The sequence below is a fragment of the Neolamprologus multifasciatus genome, chromosome 18, assembly GCF_963576455.1.
Source record: "Neolamprologus multifasciatus chromosome 18, fNeoMul1.2, whole genome shotgun sequence".
Taxonomy (NCBI): Eukaryota; Metazoa; Chordata; class Actinopteri; order Cichliformes; family Cichlidae; genus Neolamprologus; species Neolamprologus multifasciatus.
Window position 1 is genome coordinate 20,199,188 of NC_140456.1, and position 20,291 is coordinate 20,219,478.

The 20,291-nt window shown below is 39.4% G+C and overlaps 3 protein-coding genes across 8 annotated transcripts; 1 reads left to right on the forward strand and 2 right to left on the reverse strand.

Moving 5' to 3' along the window:
• Nucleotides 1–66: 66 nt before the first annotated feature.
• Nucleotides 67–9,421, reverse strand: LOC146497801 (9,11-endoperoxide prostaglandin H2 reductase). Of its 3 annotated transcripts, XM_085141813.1 has the most exons (9): nt 9,218–9,421; nt 8,975–9,075; nt 7,626–7,874; nt 7,330–7,431; nt 6,972–7,063; nt 6,658–6,840; nt 6,498–6,557; nt 3,443–3,559; nt 67–3,359 (listed from the first exon to the last, which is right to left on the reverse strand). In XM_085141813.1, exons 2-8 carry the CDS (start codon nt 9,048–9,050, stop codon nt 3,464–3,466), a joined length of 858 nt encoding a protein of 285 aa, XP_084997939.1. In that variant the 5' UTR covers nt 9,051–9,075; nt 9,218–9,421; the 3' UTR covers nt 67–3,359; nt 3,443–3,463. The 3 variants fall into 3 exon arrangements, with proteins under 3 accessions (XP_084997939.1, XP_084997938.1, XP_084997940.1); XM_085141812.1 differs by having other exon boundaries at nt 67–3,559; XM_085141814.1 differs by lacking the exon at nt 8,975–9,075 and having other exon boundaries at nt 67–3,559.
• Nucleotides 9,422–9,506: 85 nt separating this feature from the next.
• On the forward strand, nt 9,507–15,039 carry extl2 (exostosin-like glycosyltransferase 2). Of its 3 annotated transcripts, none has more exons than XR_014870929.1 (6): nt 9,507–9,643; nt 10,014–10,459; nt 10,556–10,626; nt 10,710–10,825; nt 12,900–13,363; nt 13,559–15,039. XR_014870929.1 is itself a non-coding variant. In XM_085141811.1 (5 exons), exons 1-5 carry the CDS (start codon nt 9,618–9,620, stop codon nt 13,300–13,302), a joined length of 1,062 nt encoding a protein of 353 aa, XP_084997937.1. In that variant the 5' UTR covers nt 9,507–9,617; the 3' UTR covers nt 13,303–15,039. The 3 variants fall into 3 exon arrangements, 1 of the variants encoding a protein (XP_084997937.1); XR_014870928.1 differs by having other exon boundaries at nt 12,900–13,359; XM_085141811.1 differs by having other exon boundaries at nt 12,900–15,039.
• parla (presenilin associated, rhomboid-like a) lies at nt 14,355–20,056 on the reverse strand. Of its 2 annotated transcripts, none has more exons than XM_085141808.1 (10): nt 19,883–20,056; nt 19,125–19,308; nt 18,909–19,013; nt 18,662–18,794; nt 17,372–17,467; nt 17,138–17,287; nt 16,759–16,829; nt 16,577–16,678; nt 15,860–15,957; nt 14,355–15,399 (listed from the first exon to the last, which is right to left on the reverse strand). In XM_085141808.1, exons 1-10 carry the CDS (start codon nt 19,960–19,962, stop codon nt 15,261–15,263), a joined length of 1,158 nt encoding a protein of 385 aa, XP_084997934.1. In that variant the 5' UTR covers nt 19,963–20,056; the 3' UTR covers nt 14,355–15,260. The 2 variants fall into 2 exon arrangements, with proteins under 2 accessions (XP_084997934.1, XP_084997935.1); XM_085141809.1 differs by having other exon boundaries at nt 19,125–19,753; nt 19,883–19,969.
• Nucleotides 20,057–20,291: the final 235 nt, after the last annotated feature.

The following is a 20,291-nucleotide window of genomic DNA, read 5'->3' on the forward strand; positions in this document are numbered from 1 at the left end:
CAACACCTGACCTGATGTGTGCAGCTTTATGAGCACTTGGTGACATTCACACTTTGTTTTTGTGTGTGTCTGTGTGTGTGTGTGTTTTCTAATTTTTATTTGGGGTTTTTTTTGGCGGGGAGGAGGTTTTTTTTTTTTTGTTTGTTTGTTTGTTTTTGTTCTTGTTTTTTTACAACTGTTTGCAAGAAATAGGGCCATCAGCTTAATTTAAAAAAAACAACAACAACAGGGAACTGAGTTAGTCGGTAATTGGCTAAAGAGTTAATGGTGTTAATTCAGTATTTTGTTTCTAACAGAAGTTGATGAAATTTCCCACAGTGCTGATCCTGCCAAACGGGTCACTTGCAGGTCTGAATGAGCCGAAATGACTTTAGCTTTGCAAAAGCTGGCATACCGTGATATATGGGGTGTTTTATACAGCAAATAGCAAAGACGTTAATTTCAATATTCGGTGTGTTTTTTTTGTTTCTGAGTGGAACCGCTGCCCATATTTGCATAACCAGTTAAACCCCTCCTCTACCACCCTTGACCACTGAACTCTGTTACTGCTGTTTGAGGCTCACATTTTATTCCCAGACTTTCTGGGGAAATTCGCAAATGGCTTTTTTATATAATTACTCCCGTGTAAAATATCTCTTAAATTAAGGTACAGGTTTGATTTCAGCAAGAAAAAATTTTTTTTATATGTATATTATACTCCATTAAGGAATGTCTAGAATTATCTTCCTCCAATGTGGATGTAGCCATTATTACGCCATTTTATGACTTTGTAAGAGAATTCACTGTGTGAAAATTGGTTTGCATTTTTGTATAATACAATCTGCTTTTTTTTTTTTTTTTCTTTTTTTGATATGAGAGGGAGGTCAAACTGGAAGTTTGAGGAGGAAAACAAGAACCTGTGAAATTGAGAAAACAAAATGTAACTTATGTACAACAGTGATTCTAAGCTGAGGGAGAAAGAATAAATGATATTGCTAACTCAATGAGTTTGTCATTGTTTTATTTTGTGAAATGGTTCAGTATTTTTCAAGATGTGAATGCTGGGAGTGGACTCATGGGTGTGGTCTTAAGCACAGATTCCTCGTGTAGCCATGTCTGTTCAACCTGTATACTGTGGTCCTGAGCAGTGTTTTCTGAAGATCTTTGAGATTTGTTCTTTGGAAGTTGTCTGCTTCTTTGTTTTTTCCCATATCATTTTCAGTCCAGTCCTTGTATGTGATCTTTGTACCTGAAAGGAATTGTTTTGTTTTTTTTTTTTTTGGGGGGGGGGTTGAGCCACACTGAGGCCACATCATCATTCAAGCATTGAAAACGTGCCTGCTTCAAGAGATGAAACTGTTGTGACTACATGTAAGCCAACCTGGCAGAGAACCAATTTTAAACATTTAGGCTCTTTGTTGTCAGCCACCTAGTAGAAAAACACATTTTGTTTTCTTTCCTTTGGCATTTTTTTGTAGATTAAACTAAAGGTAACAGTTTGACAAAGATAAAATAGTATTTTTGCATTAGCAATATGACTCCCAAAGAACTGTTAGTTGAAAGCTTGGGTTCTTTTTGCATGGTGTGCAGTGTGTTCTTAAGAAATTTGAGGATACTGGACATGTGAAGCACAAAAGAAGATCATTAACATCCTCGTGTCTTTTAAAAAGACAGACCTGAGAGATATCTGGCCTTAATGTTAATTAAAGCTTCTTCAAAAATGGTCTCAGTAGGAAGGGACATGGGGAGAAAAGGCTGACGTATGCCAAATTACACAAGAACTGGACTGAAAATCAGTGGTGACAGGTCTTGAGTCGTTAATCCAAATTTGAAATATTTGGTTTAAATAGTCGTGTACAGATGATGTTAGAAGAGAGGTGCAACACTGTATGTGTATACCCATCTTCAAAACACAGTGGAGGCTCTGTGATGCCTGGGTCTTCATTTCAGCCATGTCAAAATTGATGGAATTATGAGTACAGATAAGTGCCGTCAGATTTTGATCCAGAGTGCAACACCATTTGGAAAGCATCTGATTGGCAGCAGCTTCGTGTTTTTTTTTGTTTAATATCACAATGATCCCAAACACACTATCAATCATGGGTTGGACTGAACTTCAACATTAGTGATGTAGTGTGAGATCACTTTGACAGAAAATGGACAAAAAGTAGCCAACATCCAAAGAAGAGCTTTGAATGTCCTACCCTGAGGTACCCCTGAGCAAGGTACCATCCCTAAATCCTTCCTGGGCGCTAGACTGGTGGCTGCCCACTGCTTCACTGAGTGAATGGGTTAAATGCAGAGAGGAATTTCCCCACAGAAATCAATAAAGTATACATTATTATTATTATTATTATTATTATTATAAACAAACAGCAACAGTTGCTTCATTGTGTTTTATATGGTATATAAGAATACACAGAAAACAGGAGAACAAAAAAAAAAAACATGACCTATGAGCAGGGACCTTGGTGACAGTGGGATGGAAAAACTCCATTTTAACAAGAAGAAACCTCTTGCCGAACCAAGCTCAGGGGGAACAGCGACTAGTTTGGGGTGAGGGGAGGAAGATAGGACAAAAATGCGCTGTGAAAGAGATCCACAGATTAACAATAATAAAGAGAGTGTTCAGGCTGTGCTGAAGAATAAAGGTGGACATGAGAATCCACCTCATACTAAATTATGTAAAATATCAAAATTGAATTTAACATGATAACATGATAAGGTTTAGTGAAGTTGAACGTTACCAGAGCCAGTGTAGCCAGCAAATTATTTGCTAAACCCTGATAGCTTGTGTTATATAAAGTTACCGTTACAGCTCACTTTCATGCCTCCCAAACCTGGTTAAGCTTTGGGGCCATTTTGTTTTTCTTTTGTCTCATGACTTACTTGCAAATGATACATGTTGCTTAAGGTATTTTGATAATCACGTACAAATTTTACAGGTGAAGTAAACTAAAGATTTCCTTTAGAGAAGAGGGGCAATAAAAGGGGCAATAAAAGGTCACAGCCTTGAGTTTACGTAGTTGTTTTATATACTGCAACCATAGATACGATACCAAGGTCCTTAGAAACCACTTGATCCCTCCCCTTAATTTGAATGTGAAAAAAAATAATTTGTAGATTTTATTCAAGATCAAGTCAAGCTCACAATCACATTTCTGGAAAGGTAAAGATACCATTATCTGCATTTACAACACCTTTCTTAGTATATATATATATATATATATATATATATATATATATCACAAAAAAATCAACATTTCTATAAGGTAAGGCACTTGGAATGGTTTTGTCCTTCGTGTGTGTTTTTCTACACATTATCTGAAGATGTAGCTCAATAAACTTTGACATCACAGTCGAGTCTATTTCCAGGAAAACTGTCACAAAGAAAAATAATTAACCAAGAACATATTCAAATCAATTCCTCACTCAGCCATCACCAGTTCATGGACAAACATACCCTCCATCTTCCCACTTATTCTTATTCCACATTTGTTGGATCCCAAGTAACATATCTTCCATCATGCAAGCTTCCTAAAGCAGCCATGTCCTCGTCCTCCAGCTGGAATCCAAACACCTGTTTGTGTGTGTGAGAGAGAGGATGATAAAATACGGTGGCCCTGAGTACGGTGGCCCCTAGAGACAAAGCATGTACAAACTCCAAAACACTTACAAATTCCAAATAGCATGCACAAACTGCAAAACACGTACAAAATACAAAACACATGCAAACACCAAGACACATGCAAAATCCAAAACACCTGCAAACTCCAAAACACGTACAAACTCCAAAACACGTACAAACTCCAAAACAGGTACAAAGTCCAAGACACGTGCAAACTCCAAGACACGTGCAAACTCCAAAACACGTACAAAATCCAAAACACGTACAAACTCCAAAACACGTACAAACTCCAAAACACGTACAAACTCCAAAACACACGCAAACTCCAAAAAACGTACAAAATCCAAAACACGTACAAACTCCAAAACACGTACAAAATAGAAAACACACGCAAACTCCAAAACACGTACAAACTCCAAAACACGTACAAACTCCTAAACACACGCAAACTCCAAAACACGTACAAAATCCAAAACACACGCAAAATCCAAAACACATACAAAATCCAAAACAGGTACAAAATCCAAAACACATGCAAACACCAAAACACATACAAACTCCAAAACACACGCAAACTCCAAAACACGTACAAAATCCAAAACACGTACAAAATCCAAAACACTTACAAAATCCAAAACACATGCAAACTCCAAATCACAATGGAAGTGCTCCAGGACGCTAGGGGCAGTGTCGAGCTCGATTTGCAAAATAAATGGCAAGTTTGTTGCAAACACATGGACGGTCTAGTCTCCTTTGCGCTTCCCAGGTTGCCTAGCAACCATGATACTAACCACTGGAAACGTGTCATACAACTTTGTTTGACAGAAATGAAGGAGAACATATTTTGTTCATTTGTTTGTTTGTTTCTACAAGAGCTTTGTGTGATTTGATAAGTATCTGAGGCTGAGACCACAGGACTGTAAAACATGATTTTTGGGCTTCATTTCTGTACTGAACGGTCATTTAAGATTCGTTAGTAAATAACAATTAGCTAATGTTGTTCATGAGACTAAAGTCATATCACTTTGGTAATGTAAATATAATATGGCCAATATTATAGTTATTATATTAATCATTATTAGCTATTACAGCAGTGAACATGAACTCTGTGTCAAATACTGAGCTTCAGTACAGATTCAAGTTGCAGTTATTTATATGTCTTATCACCTTAAATCTTCACTCAAGACAAGTATCTTTGACAGTGCATATATAGGTGTATCATATATAAGAGACAAATGTTGTTCCTTCCCAGTCCCAGTGCACTTGTTAGCATGTTTTGGTTCGTGCAACTGGTCCGTCGGGTTATTGTCTCCCCAGAAACATTTCTGTTGTGTCTTGTGTGCTTTTGCAGCGTTTTTCTTTTTGCAGCGTTTTTCTTTTTGCAGGTGTTTTTCTTTTTGCAGCATTTTTCTTTTTGCAGCATTTTACTTTTGGCAAGTGTTTTCTGAAGTTGCAGTCCGTTTGGCCTCTCAGGGCCACCGTAATAAGAAGAGGAAAAGGATCATATGAAAAACGAAAATGCCTGTGCCATTAAAAGTGAGATTGGCTTCTCTCAGTTGTGATGATAAGCTGCAGAAGTTTTATTATGCATCTATATTTTTCATTTGTCTTCTGACTGGAAAGATGGACACATTATGCCATTATTTAAAGTATTTAACTTGTCAAGATCTCTTTACATTTAGTAAACCTCAGTTAAGCCAGATGCATAAGTTTATTATGATGACCTCTAGTGGAAGCTACCAAACAAGGCACATCATTGTGTAGAAGTCTTGAGCCACCTCCTTTTTAAAAAAATCTGTATATTTTCTTAGAAAAATGTTAATAATTCCATACATTTTCCATTCGTAATTCATCACTAAATCCATCAGTTTTAACAAGATGAAGAAGAAGAACACAACTGACTTAAATGCAGGTGCAAACAATGACAGAGCCTCCACCGTGTTTTTAAGATGGTTGTACACAATCAGTGTCGTACCTCTCTCCTGACCTTTGCATAAACTGACAATTATTTGAACCAAAACTTTCAGATTTGGTTTCATCACTCCATTCATTGCTACTGATTTTAAGTCCAGTTCTTGTGTAATGTGGCATACTACCTGTTTTCCTCCCTTAAGAATGGCTTCTTAACAGCCAGCCTTCCACTGAGACCATTTCTGACGAAGTTTTAGTGAACAGTAGATGAACCAGATGCATCTCTCAGGTTCTGTCAGGTCTTTGCTTTTTTCCTGTTTCTTAAGATACTTTTCTTCTGCTGCAGAAGAACTTATTTTGTCCTCCATTTGTCGTGTTTCCTTAAAATTTTTAGGACACAGTGCGGCAACTTTTCCACTAATAGCTCTTTCTGAATCACCCTGTTATAGTACAATTTTTACATCTGTCAACTGTGTTTGGCATTTTCCATAGATTAGACTAAAGAAATTAGAACAGTCAGGCTGCTAGTAACAAAGTGTGTAAAGATACAATTTAAAATTGGTTCTTTACCAAGTTTTCTCTGTATTTCTATGTGTAGAGACAGCACTGATTCACCCCTCGAGTTCGCTGCCTTTTTTGTGCTTGAATGATTTATTCCTCTGAAAATTGTCAGGTACAAGGACTGGACTAAAAATGGGTGTAAAAAGAGCCAGTGCCCAAAGGAAAACTCTGAAACCACCTCAGAAAGCTGGCTCCTTAAAGGCAAAATATAAAGAAATTAAGGGTGGTTCAAGACCTTTGCACGGTGTTGTAACTAGGTTTCGATGAAGACATGATTTTGACTGTCTTGTCAAACTTAGGCTACAGCTAAGCTTTATTTGAAAAAATGTTCGATCACAACATGAACTTTTATTTTGTTTTTTCATTTTGTAGACTTTTTAAAGGGTTCAAGAAAGTACGGAATGATCTTTAAACTCACTTCACAGTTTTCTTGTATCCTCTTCTTTTTGGTCGATTTTGGTATTGTCACAACTCCGTTCTTAGAAACACAAAATTGAAAATATTCAAGAATATTTAGAATTTCAGTAGACACAATATTTTCACACCAGGGATGGAAATCATGTGATGAGCGTGACAACCTGAATACTCCAGCGGATGCAGATCTGAGCTGGCGTGCGTCTGTGCTTTTCCGCTATCTGGAGAACAGTGGGATTGTTGAAGACTTGACCCCTGGCCAGAGGACTGTACCCTTCAAACACAATTCCCTCCTGACGACAGTACTGAATCAGGTGATTTGGCTGCTGGAAAGGATGGTACTCAACCTGATCGGTTAAAACAGCATATAAAACAATAAAGTCAATGAGCTGAAGGAAGTTTTATGGCATAAAGAAAGTCAACCTGAGTATCTTTGCACAGATTCTAGCATAAATAAATGCTAAATAGATAAAACTACCTGGTTAACATGTGGTATCACAGTACAGTCTTCTTTCAGCTGTTCCAGGTGGTGGACCAGAAAATTGCTGACCCCAATAGCACGGCACACACCTATATTAGCAAACAGAGATATGTATGCTTTGTGAAATAAACTCTTTTACTACTATTAAGTGATATGTATTATCATCACTACTTCAGTGATTATCCAGCTGTAAAACTGAAGCTAGTCTTTTAATGAAATTATAAACATATTTCATGAGGATAAAATTAAGATAGTATAAATAAATAATTGCATTGTATGGTAATTCTGATAATCTGCTGTCATCCATGAAGCTAATCCCTTGTCTCTAAGTTAATACCATGCATTTAGCATTTACCTTCCTTATAAAGTTCTTCCAAAGCTCTCCAGGTCTCAGCTCTCATCGCCCTGTTGGAACAACCAGGTGTCTTTGACTCTGGCCAGTGCATCAGGTACAGATCTTTAAAAACAACAGGGATTAGAGGTCATGATGTAACAAAAGACAGCAAACTGCATTCGGTGTTGGTGAACATGGATTAATTCAACTACATCACGAGCCATCACAGGTTTATTCAAGACGTTTGTTCTGCAGTGACATCCCAGAAAACTGTTTAACTGTTAACTGTTTTTAACTTTATCAATCAGACGGCATACCAAAATACTTGACCCCCATTTCCAAGCAGGAGTCCAGACAGGCCTTTTTTGCAGCTGTATATCCGTAGTCGCCAGGCCACAGTTTATTCGTGAGCCACAGATCACTTCGTGGAAGCCCACTTTCTCTGACAACTTTGCCCAATTCGGCCTCGCAGCCATACTTCTTTGCTGTGTCAATGTGGCAGATGCCACATTCAGTGAGGGCATACATAACTGCATCGTGGGAGTAACCACCATTATGTGATGTGCCTGGCAAAGAGAAAAACACACAACATTTATACATTTTTTAAAAAAAACAATGGTAATTATTATAATATAGACTTTATATTTCCCACACTGGGGAAATTGACATGTTACAGCACCACAAAGGTCAGAAGGAAAAGGTGAATTAGAGACATATTTGAAACATGAAAACAGAAAAATAAATAAGATAAAATAGTGTACAAATTAAAAAAGCCAAAATATTATACAATCTCGTGTGGGCAGCACGGTGGTTAGCACTGTTGCCGCACAGCAAGAAGGTCCTGAGTTCAATTCCAACATCAGGCCGGGGTCTTTCTGTGTGGAGTTTGCATGTTCTCCCCGTGTTTGCGTGGGTTCTCTCCGGGTACTCCGGCTTCCTCCCACCGTCCAAAGACATGCAGCTTGTGGGGATTGGTTAATTGGATAATCCAAATTGCCACTAGGTGTGAATGTGCGAGTGAATGTGAGTGCGAAGAGTTGTCTGTCCCTGTGTGTTGGCCCTGCGACAGACTGGCGACCTGTCCAGGGTGTACCCCGCCTTTCGCCCTATGACAGCTGGGATAGGCTCCCGCGACCCTGAAAAGGATAAGCGGAAGCGGATGGATGGAAAATGTTATATAAGAGTGAAGTGTACTATGAGCAAATGGTTGCTATATAAAGTAAAATACACTAGAATACATTTTAATTATAGTGTTATGTAGATTAATTCAAACTTGACGGCGTATTAGCGCTGACATAAATATACAGTGTATTCATAAAAGGTATAAATACATACAAAATATTCACATATCCTGGATTAAAGGATACTGAAATACCCGTTTGTGTACGCAACTATTTATTAGTAGTATCAACTGTATTGGAGGAATTAGACCAAACGTTTGCCGGTGGATAAACTGACGAACAGTAACACTACATATTTTTTCTTGAGTTAAAACCTGATAGGTGTCAGTTTTACTTGTGGATTTACTTCCCTACTGCATTACTTAAAAATTTTTAAACCAACCGATTCAGTTAACAATCACTGTGTCCTGGGATTGCATAATGCTTCATTACAAAAGGTTTGTGCTAGCTGATTTAAAAACAGTGACTGCCAGAGTAAAACACACCCAAACCAAGCACGGGGATCTGCAGACCATTGGAAAGTAGTACTGTAGGACAGTTCAGGACCGACGCCAACGACATGTTCACTTCACCAGAGCTGCGCAATCTGGAAAAACGTTTTTGTTTTGTTGTTAACTTTTCTTGCTTTAACGAGAAAAGTCATTCCTCGTTAACATATGTTATTCTCCAAAAAAGAATACTATTAATACACTATTTTTTTTTATTAACAGTGCATTAGATTAACTTACCTTTGTTGTAACCACTAGGCGAGACTGGTTTTGTAAATTTTTCATTTAGTTGATTCTCCCCTTCTCTTTCGACCAACTATTATTAACATATTTGTAGAGGCGAAGATATGCCCCTGAATTAAAAATCAAGCCCATTCGCTGAACAAACATGGCGACTGTTCATCAGAAAGCCGAAATACGCGAGTGAAAATATATTTACGAGGTTGTAACGTAGAAAATGTATTTATAATAAGTAAGAAAAAAATATTAATTTAACAAGAAATTTTCTCTATAATAAAATAGCTGCGTGGCTGTTGAGTACCACAAGTTACGGCGGGTGTTAAATTGGAACCGCTCTTAACTTGTACACTCTTTGGACAAAGTCAGCCAACATGGCGACCGTTTGAAAGAAAGGGGTTGAATGTTTGTAGTGCCAACAAAAATGAGGTGAGTTTTCCTTTCTAGAAAGTAAAATAGAATATGTTAAAATGTAACAGGCTAGATATGTTACGAGAGAGCCGACTAAACCGTTGTGTTCAAAACAAACGCTGGGCTAAAATCACGTTAAAATTAGCTAAAATCAGTGCAACTACTTGCACAAGCTAAGATGTCATTTCGGATACCCAAGATAGCTTAATTGATTTGCATGTTTAGTTATGGATGTCATATAATCCTAACATTTATCACAGGCCATAGATTAACTAATTTATGCTTAGAATACAACAAGTCAGTCATAGAAACTGCATATATTGATTTTTTTTCTTTTAAACTGGAGCTGAGATGGAAATATTAATAAATACTGCAAATCTGTGTGCAGGCTGCCCCGTTGTTGCTTTGGGCTCCGACGAACCTATTTGTTTTGGGCAATTCTGCTGATCCTCCTGGTTGGTGTAGTCTTGACAGCTCTGCTGCCACCTGCTGAGGACCAAAGAGGTGTTGCTGTCTTGGAGGTGCTACGAAGGGCAACCCCGCAAAAGCAGAATCCCGCACAGGTTCACCGCGCTGACAGCTCGGAGGAGGAGAAGTTTACCGTCATCATCCAGACTTACAACCGCACAGACGTTTTGCTCAAACTCCTAAACCATTACCAGGGAGTACCTCATCTTCAGAGAATTATCATAGTATGGAACAACATTGGAGAGCAGACACCTGCAAAGCTGTGGAGCTCCTTGGGGCCTCATCCGGTCCAGGTAGTCTTCAAGGAGCAGACCAGCAACCGAATGCGCAACAGACTACAACCATTCCCTGAAATTGATACTGATGGTCAGTACATCTGTCAGCTTGCACCGTATGTATTATTTGTTATATTTAAATACATTTTAGTCAGTGAACAGTAGTATTTTTGTTCTGCTCCTGTAGCTGTTCTGATGCTGGATGATGACACTCTCATCAGTGTACCTGACATCAGTTTTGCTTTTTCTGTCTGGAAGGTAATGAGTATCATAAACTTGAAAAATTTAACTGCAGATTTTAGCTGGCAAACCCTAAGTTGTTTTACTGTTGGGTTCCACAGCAATTTCCTGACCAGATTGTTGGGTTTGTACCGAGGAAACATGTCTCAACGGCAGCAGGAGTGTACAGCTATGGCAGCTTTGAGCTGCAGGATCCAGAAACAGCAGGAGGTGACGTGTAGGTTGTTTGTTTTTGGGGGTTTTTGTCCACATACCCTGCATGTTATTTGGGCCTGTACTACGAAGCATGCTCGACATACACAGGATGTTTGTTGCTTGTGTGGCTTTACTTATTTTTACATCAGTGTACATCAGTATACTTCTGTGTTTAATTTTAAACATATCAGTGAGAGAATAACAATCATGTCTTAGTATAAAGAATAATGATCATAGTATTTCTATAAGGATTCACAGATGTCAGAAAATTCGTGCAGGGAGATTGCCAAAGCTTTTGGAATGAATGTGAGATAATGTGCAAAGACGGGACATATGTTTGCCTCTGGAACAAAAACCAGCCACAACAAATAGTGGGGAACCATGTGGGAAAGAAAAGTCCCAGAATTTTGTTTGTATTGTTGTTGGCACAGCATATAAAACACTGGGACATGACCACAAGGTAATTAGCGAATGATGCGCCAAGGACAAGCATGACTGCTGGCAGTAACGTCAGCCACTCATGGTTTACATCAAAAATCCATAGCAGAAGTCTAGATCAGCTTTAAGCTGTCACAAGAAAGTGGTTATAAACTTAATAGGTCCGCTCTAGGTTTACCAGTCTGTCATGTGTTCATGCTCACATGAACACATGAAAGAGGCAACTTCTGACCAATCACAGACGTGGGCAGATCTAACCGATCTGAGCGGCCTGATTTTAGAAAGGAAGTTAAAACTGTGTCAGACCAGGCAATGTTAAACTGTGTACAGTACAGGCTCAGAGCAACACTTGTTGCCAAAACAGTAGCGTGAGATTACAAGTATATGATTTAAATAGGCTTTATGAATGGAAAAGCACTATTATATTTATAAAGCCTAAGCTGAAGCCAGGAAGAAAATCTGGCAAAAATGCCATCTGTGCGAGTTAACAGACTTCTCAGTACTGCAGTGCTATCCCTAAGACACAGGATAACCTGGTATATCAATGTTTAGAAAACAATTTTAACTTCATCTTTTCAGCTGAAACTGTGCTGGTGGTGTTTAATGGCTTGAGTGCAAGTTAAGAAAATATATACAAATATAAATTAAAGAGAGGCATAGCATGCTTGCAAATTTGATATCTAGTGTATATTCACATTATAAAGGTGTGGAAGACAATACAGTCATTTTAGAAATAGAAATAAAGTTGCTCCTTTAGACGCTAGCTGTCCGTGGACATGTCCGACATGTGTTCCAGGAATGGTGGCACCATTTCCCAGAGAAACGATTGGTCAGTAGATGGTGAGTTTGTACTTGTTGACTTTAAGTTGAACATGAAAAAATTCAAGGCTTATTCAGGTAGCTTTGGCATAAAGCCTGGTTTATGAAGAGGGTTCATTTCTTAGGGGGTAGTTTACCTTGAGAATTGAGATCAAGAGATAAAACGTCACTTCCTACTGCCCAATTCACTAGCTGGGACCACATTCTCATTTTAGGTTTGACAGCATTCCTAGTAAATAATGGCAGATGGCTTGAGGATGAATTGAGGCTGCAGTTTGGGGAAGGCCTCAGGGGGGATTGGCGATGGCTCCCAGGCTGGGAAGATCCTCATGTACTAATGAGAAGTGAATGAATTGTAAAAAAGGGAAGGGAGGGTGGGGCACAAAGATGAGAATGAACAGCTTGTAGTGCTCGGGAGGGTCATATATTGATGGAGAACTGGAAGGGATGTGTATGGAGGTGTGGTACCACTCCTGAAATTTAGATAAATTCTCTCCACTTGGCTTTCTGGAAAATGGTGTTAACATTGCTGTAAAACCCTCGAGCCACTCTGAGCAGATAGTAAGAGGGTCTAATGTTTTTCATGAGTCTCTAAAGTCTTCTTTCCATGAAGAGTAATAAATATAGATTCTTAGACACAACTAAACAGCAGCTGTTTTTCTTTCAACCTACATTATGTAGGTATAAATTTCTACAGCAGCGTATCACCATCGTATTGCTGAAAATGCAGAGTTAACCCTGAATTTGCATTGCTGCGCCACTAATCCTGCTTCATAGTACTGGCCTCTGGCTAGGTGTACTTTGTTTTTTAAGCTTCCATCTCCCTGCATTCCCTGCAGATACTCCATGGTGTTAATTGGTGCTGCCTTCTTCCACCGCCGCTATTTGCAGCTCTTTCAGGACCAGCCTCAAGCAGTGCATGCTTTAGTGGATGAAACGCAGAACTGTGACGATATTGCCATGAACTTTGCCGTAGCTCTGTATTTAAGAAAACAATCAAAGTTGGGCAAAATGAACAGAGCCTCTGGGGTCTTTATCAAACCCGTGGACCTCCGCAACCTAGAAAAGGAGGCCAGCAGTGGATACCAGGGGATGTGGCATCGTCCCGAACACCTTCTCCAGAGGTCCTACTGCCTGAACAGGTTGACACAGATCTATGGCTTTATGCCTCTTTCCTTCTCCAACCTGATGGTCTCCCAGTTTGGCTTCCCCAGTTATGCAAACCACAAAAGCAGGGGCTGAGGAAGTGCTGTATTACTGATTGCTCTGGATAAAAAATTGATGAGATATAGCGATCTGGTAAGTCTGTTTGATTAACATCATGTGACAGGGTGGAGGATAAATTTGAATTATCTAACAGTGTGTGTGTGTGTGTGCGTGTGCGCACGCGCGCTGTGCCTGGAAACTAAAAAATGAAAACTTTAATCCCATTGTACCTCTTTGATTTTTAGCCTACTCTTTTGAGTTTTAGGATTCTGAGCAGTTTTCTCATTCACAGCCCGGCAGTGATGGACGCCTGATTTTTGGACAGCGAGGATTGTTAGAAGAATTTGCTGCACATGCCCTTGTCTGATGAGACATCCATATTTGATAAGCTAATCTGTATTGTTTACCAGGAACCGCCTTAAAGTTACCTTGAAGCCAAAAAAGTGTCGGTCTTTGATCTATTTTGACAACTTAAATTGCTTTATTAGTAACAGATTTAGACTGTCTTAAGATGTAGGTATGCTGTAGTTGTATTTAACCCAAAAAACTTTCCACCAACGTATCTGAATAAAAAGGAATTGTGAAAAGCATTTAACACTGACTCTTTATGCCCAGGACAGGAATGTGATTGATAAATAAAACGTTTTCTCAGAGCATGAAATCATTATTATAATGGTGAAAATAATAATTATTTATTAAATAATTTATTGTAAATTTGCTCACTCAAAGAAATGAACCGTTTCTAATTTTCTATGGCAGTGGTATTTTAATGGAGAAAGACAGAATATCAACCAGGAAAAAAAACCCCATCAAATTCAGCAGGGGGTGAAATACTTTCCCCACTGTATGAGTTCAGGTAGTAATCTGGAGATGTCGGCATGTGAAGAATTAACTGAGTGTGTTTTGGCACCATGAATCGTGGCATCTTTGTTCCAAATTCTCATATGTGCCAACTATAAATCAAATGCTTCCAATAAAACTTATATTGTCATGAATAGTTTTGTCACAGCTTTAATTTTAAACATATTACCCTGCTGTGAGGAAAATATTTCTAACCAAAAAAGTTAAACTGCAGGGTTTTTTAAAAAAAAAAAGAGAAAAAAAAAAAGAAAAGTGACTTGGCCACTTTTTACTGTAATAGGGGGCACTGATAAAGAGATTTGTTACCAAATGAATTAGTTAGATTAGTAGGTATACGTGGGAGTGCCCATTTATCTAAAATCATTGGATATGCTTATTTGTTCTATTTTCTCTCAATGTAAAGCTAATAGTTTGATTGAGAGTGTTAACAGAGGAAAAGGATGAGACAATAAAATTCTTTGTTTTCTAATGTGGAATTTTTCTTCTTTTGTCTAGTGGCTAATGCAGTTTTCCAGAACAACATGAACACAAAAACATGGCCATTAAGGTTTTTCTTTGGATTACTAACACCTGTTTTCCACCAGTAATGTGCCTAGTCTGGTGCTGGTCGATGGCCATATTTTGGCAAGTGTCAGAACTGAAATTTTGCATACTATATCAGACGTTAGTGTCACACAGGGCCAAATCTGAATGCTACATTTGGAAATTAGTGGTAAATTACTTGCAGTAATATTCCCATTGCTTCTGAAATCACTGAATCCAAGTGTTGGGAGACTGATTTTTGTGGTGCCACCATTCTTTGTTGGTGTAAATGTGTAGAACCAGTTTGAGATTTGGCAAAGCATTGGTGGAAAATGGCTAAATGAGGTAGCAGAGTTACAGATTACCGGTAGCATAACAGGTGCTTAAAGTCTACAAAGTAAACATCTTGACTGCAACGCTAGATATGAAGTTTCACCTGCTTTTAAATTTCAAGTTTGCAAGGCATTAAATCAGCAAATGCTCTTTACTAACTTTGGATGTGAAAACTAGATTTATTTATTAATAACAGTCCACTCCATGTCATTGGATAAAAGTGTCCTTGCATATTCTTTTGGATGGGTTCCAGTTCTTTCACAAAGAATTTCAGGGACTTATGATGTTGGTCCACCACCCCCGGGTCCACGTCCAGGCCTGGAACCTCGGCTGCCTGGTGAACGAATGTCATGCCACAACTTCACAAGGGGCTCCCTCTTCCTCCAGATGAGTTTATGACCATATGCCACATACCACCTGTATGAAGAGATGCATGGCACGGTAAAATGTGGAGAAAGCAGAACAAGATGCTCCCATTAGGCCACATTAAGACATATGAAAGGATTTAGACTGATCAAAGCAGTGCAGAATCATTGGATTCTTTTTTTCATGACTGAGTTCAAAAGCACAAAGCCTTCAAATCAACAATTTAACAATATTAGATATGTTCCACGGGCTTTAAGCTGTATTTGTGACTACATCTGCAGCTGTCACATGACCACAATTTTCACACTTGGGCCATGTTATGAGAGCAGGATATTAAAAAAACTGGGCAAAATCTGTCTGCTTATGTAAGTCTAAGAAAACAGTTAAATCCTCCAGAAAAAGTAAGTAATCAGATTTGGGATTAAGACAGTTTCATAAACACTGAAACTGTATTTCATATTGCTAACATGGACAGACTTTGAGGAAAAGGTCAAAATAAGACCCGACTCACACTCCAAAGAGGGCTCCGCCAAGGTGAGCTGCATGGTCAAACAGCCGCCATCCCAACAGAAGTCCTGCTGTATCAATGGCAACTAGCGCTTTCAGAGCCTAAACATAAACAAAGGCAAAGCTGCATTCAGTGCGCTGACATGTATACTTCCACAGTCACTCATACATGTACCTTTTTATTTGGTCCATGCACACTCGCATCTCTTCCTGCAGCAACAACGGGAAGGAAGACAAAAGCAACTCAAGCAACCACTCGTTATATCCGAGGTAGACAGAAGAGCATCTCTGAATGCACATGTCCAACCTTAAAGAAGATGTGCCACAGCAACAGAACCCCACAGTGGGCACCACTCCTGTCAACTAAGAACTAAGGCTACAATTCCCATGGGACAATCAAAGATTGTAAAAACAACATCATTTAGACACAACAGCCTGCCTGGGTATTGCTGCTGACCATGTTCATATGTTTATGACTACAGTGTGCAGGTCTTCTGATGGCTGCTTCCAGCGGGATAACACACCATGTCACAAAGGTCAGATCATCTCGAACTAGTTTCTTAAACATGACAATGAGCTGACTGTAGTCACCTTGTTGAATCAGTGCGATGAAAAACCGAGGCATTTCTGAAGGCAATATGGATTCCAATTGAGCACTTGTAAGGTGTACTTAATAAAGTGTCCAGTGAGTGTATGTAGGAAATATGAAGTGTGCACTTACTGTTCCTGCTGTGAAAGTGACCATGGGAAGGAAGATTATGCCAAGCTTGGCCTCTGGCATCTTAGAGCAGATAGCAGCGAGCACTGCCATGACGGCGCCAGACTGTAGATCAAAAACAGTTACTATCACAGCCGTCCTTCATTTGAGTTGAGCTTTAAAATGGATTTTAGCAAATATCTTACCGCCCCTAATGATGGATAGAGACGCCCGGTGGCTGCTTTACATGTGTAACTGACCATAGTGGAAACCACACCTGAAAAATCATACAGCTGAAAATCAAACATTTGGTAGCCTTTCTTACTTCCTGTTACCTATATTCTCAATAATCAGCCATGCATAATACTGAAAGGCCCTAAAGTTTGAGTGTCCCAAAATTAAAATAAGGTTTTTGTGCTGTAATAAATGATGGATGGAATAACAGCGAGTTTCAGTCAAACATGAAGCAAAGAGATCATTAAACTATCCACCCTGGATTAAACACTAATGTTAAAAATATTCAAGTATTGTGTTTAGATTTAATAAATGTTATCAGACTCCAGTTGTGTGCTTTATTTGACTCACCAGCAGACAGGTAAACTGCAAGAAATTGCTCTTTCCCCAAAAGAGAGACGATCCCTGAGGAGAATATCCATAGGACATACATGTTGGCCACCATGTGGATGATGGAGTAGTGACTGAAGGAGGACAGGGCCATGGGAAGGCAGCGTGTTTCTGGAAGAGGAAGAGGAGAGGGGAAAAAAATGCACACACTGCAAACACAAAGAGGACATGATCGTGTAGCACAGGTGAACTCACTGGAAGCTGGGTTGGATGTGAAGTACTTAAGCATACTTCTCTGCATTGAAGGGATCCGCCAACAGCAGAGGACTGCGGCATTTAGTGCGATAATACCTAGAAAAAAATAATAAATAAAGGTGCCAACTATGAAGAAATGCAAAGTGTTAAATAAAAAAAAAAAAACAAGACACATAGGGTTTATGTATCGTCACTGATTTCTAGAATCGTTTCGATTCCCATTCACAAGCACAAGGTCCCGAATCGATTCCATTCCATTCAATTTGAATCGGTTGAAATTTTGCCTCAGACAGTCAGAAATATTATAATTCTGATCACTAATCAGTACATATTATATTTTATATCTATAAAAAGAAACCTTACACTTGTGAGACTTTATCAAAGGTGTGAGCATCACAGCAGATGCCTTTGTGTCAAAGTAACAGAGGATAAAACACAGAAAAACATGAAGGCGATTTTCCTGGCCTGACTTTTTATAGCAGATAACCTTAAAAATATTCTGCAGTAGAACTACAACTGAAGAAAACCATGAATCAACATGAACATTACCTGATGCTGCTGAAGTGAAGCAGAGCAAAGTTACAGAGGTTTCTATTAGAGATACAATTAAGCATTTTGCAATTTTGCATAATTTAAAAAGTGTAAATTTCTTCAGTATTGAACAGCAAAAATGCAGCTTTCTTGTCTGAAGTCATTTAAGTAAAAAAGAAAAAAAAAAACAGCAGCTGACAGCACTGTATACAATGGTAGACTGGTAGGTAATAAGCAAGTGAATGGGAAACTGTTCTTGAAGTACACTGAGAGAGAGAGAGAGCTGTGCATAAAGTGTGATTTTATTGTGGTGGAGGCAAAACAGCAAGTAAGAGGGAATTCATGATGATGTTTATGTGAAGTGTAGTTTGGATCTTCTTTTGCGACTGGTTCAATCAACTTTGGTTTGAGAGACACAAAACCTGCAGCTTCAGAATCTAGTGCAATAAAAGATTTAAACACAGAGCGTGGACCAGACACATCAAAATGAGTGAGCTGTCGGCTTTCAGCCCCGACCGCATGTCCGTGTATGTCCCGTCGGGCGACAAAGCGTCGGGTCCGCGCTCTGTTTACGTCTTTGTGCAGAATCCGTGTACCTGCTCTCATTTGCTGTTTTAGCTGTTTGGTGGTTGTCAAAATTTTGTGAGATTTATCCTGATATTCTGGCGTTTCGGGCAAAATACATTTATATTTAAAAATCAATAATCAAAACCCACCCCCGCACACACACTGCAAAGATGTTGACTGTGTAAATAATACCAGTCACAGTCTTCTGTCCCTCTGTGAGGCTGTTCCAGAAGTCATCCACCATGGACGCCAGGAGAATGAGCTGTCGCTGGAAGCTGGACAGCTGGTTCCACCAGTCGTGCCAGTATGCCATGTCCTGGGTGCCCTGGGAACATGTGGAAGGTTCACAGAGTCTCTGTGAGCAGCTTGTAAATCAAACCAGTAATGCAATATGCAAGCAGAGGAGATGTACAATAATGTGGATCATCAAAGTGCTCACCTGCATGCCTTTTTCTGACTTCTCTTCATCTTTTGCAGTCTGAAGTCTTGACTTTAGACTCTCGTATTGGAGAATGGCTGCCGCACCAAAGGAGCAGCCTGTAAACTGAAATGGAGTCAGAAAACATCCAGAAGCACTCTACTGTCCCAAACATCAGTGTACCATGCATCCATTTCATCACTACACATCAGCAGTAGAAAACTGGGGGGGACCTACCCCTACTGTGAACATCAGCGGTGTGAAAAGTGTCGGCCTGGGGACTTTAGGAGGAGGCTGGGGCACCGGGGTGCCAGCCTCAGTGGCTGAGGTGTTTGTTTCCTGCATGGCATTTTTTTTCTTTATGTCTGGCCTTTTGGCCTCCCGACGAAATCCACACCTCTGCTGGTTGTAGGGGTTAAGACTGCCAGGAGAAAGAGGCAGCTTTTAAAGCAGGCAGTTGTTGAAATATACACAAAAGTATAAAATCAATGTTCAGTTTAGGGGGAAAACATAAAAGTCCTGCTTTGAAAACTAATTTTCCTTTTTTGTTGTTGTTATAAAATTACAGCTACTGCTGGTTGTAGAGTTACAAAAAAAATTAATGCATCCGTAATAAAAGCTAATAATACTGAGAACAATTCAAGCACTCACACTGTGTAAATCTACACGGGTAGTATGCCTCACAGTGGCTCCATAACTACTTATTGTTAGTATCAGTATCAATAATAAAAGCACGACATGCATGAAGCACTCAGTTCGTTTACTGAAAAACAGAAAGACTACAGTAACTCGTATACGCTTCGATATCGCAGGTTACGGCTGTAAGCAAATGAAACATGGAGCTGTCTTCAGCTTTGTGGATCTCCCTGCAATGACAGTCGGAACAGTTAGGTAAGCACGGGCTGCGGCTGGTGGAGAAGTAAACACACACATCCTGTCAGTGTTACGCCTGTGCAGTCAGACGCTGCGACCACAGCGACCTTGTGGTTGCTCACCTGGAGCTTCGTGGAGTGGTGTTCTGGGATCTCACGAACTCTGTTTTGGCCCATTTTATCGCGTATCCTCTCCACGCCATGATTGTGTTGACCTTCCGCTTCAAGCCCGTCCCACTACCACGCTGTAGCTGATGCTGCGTTCACGGACTCATGTAAAAGCCAGTATTTGTAACTTGGTTGTATAATTCTGCATCTACAGGCAGCTCTTGCGCTGTGTCTGACTATATACATTCGGTTCACAGTATCTATTTAACTTAAATTGGTTACCTTATATTTAGTTGTGGCGTTAGTATTGTCAGTTTGATTTTTATTGGGTGGACACAGAGCTGCACAACACCAAAGGGTGAAAATCCTTGATTGCTTATAAATACAGAAGGTTATTTTGCCATATTCGTTCAGCTGTGCAACA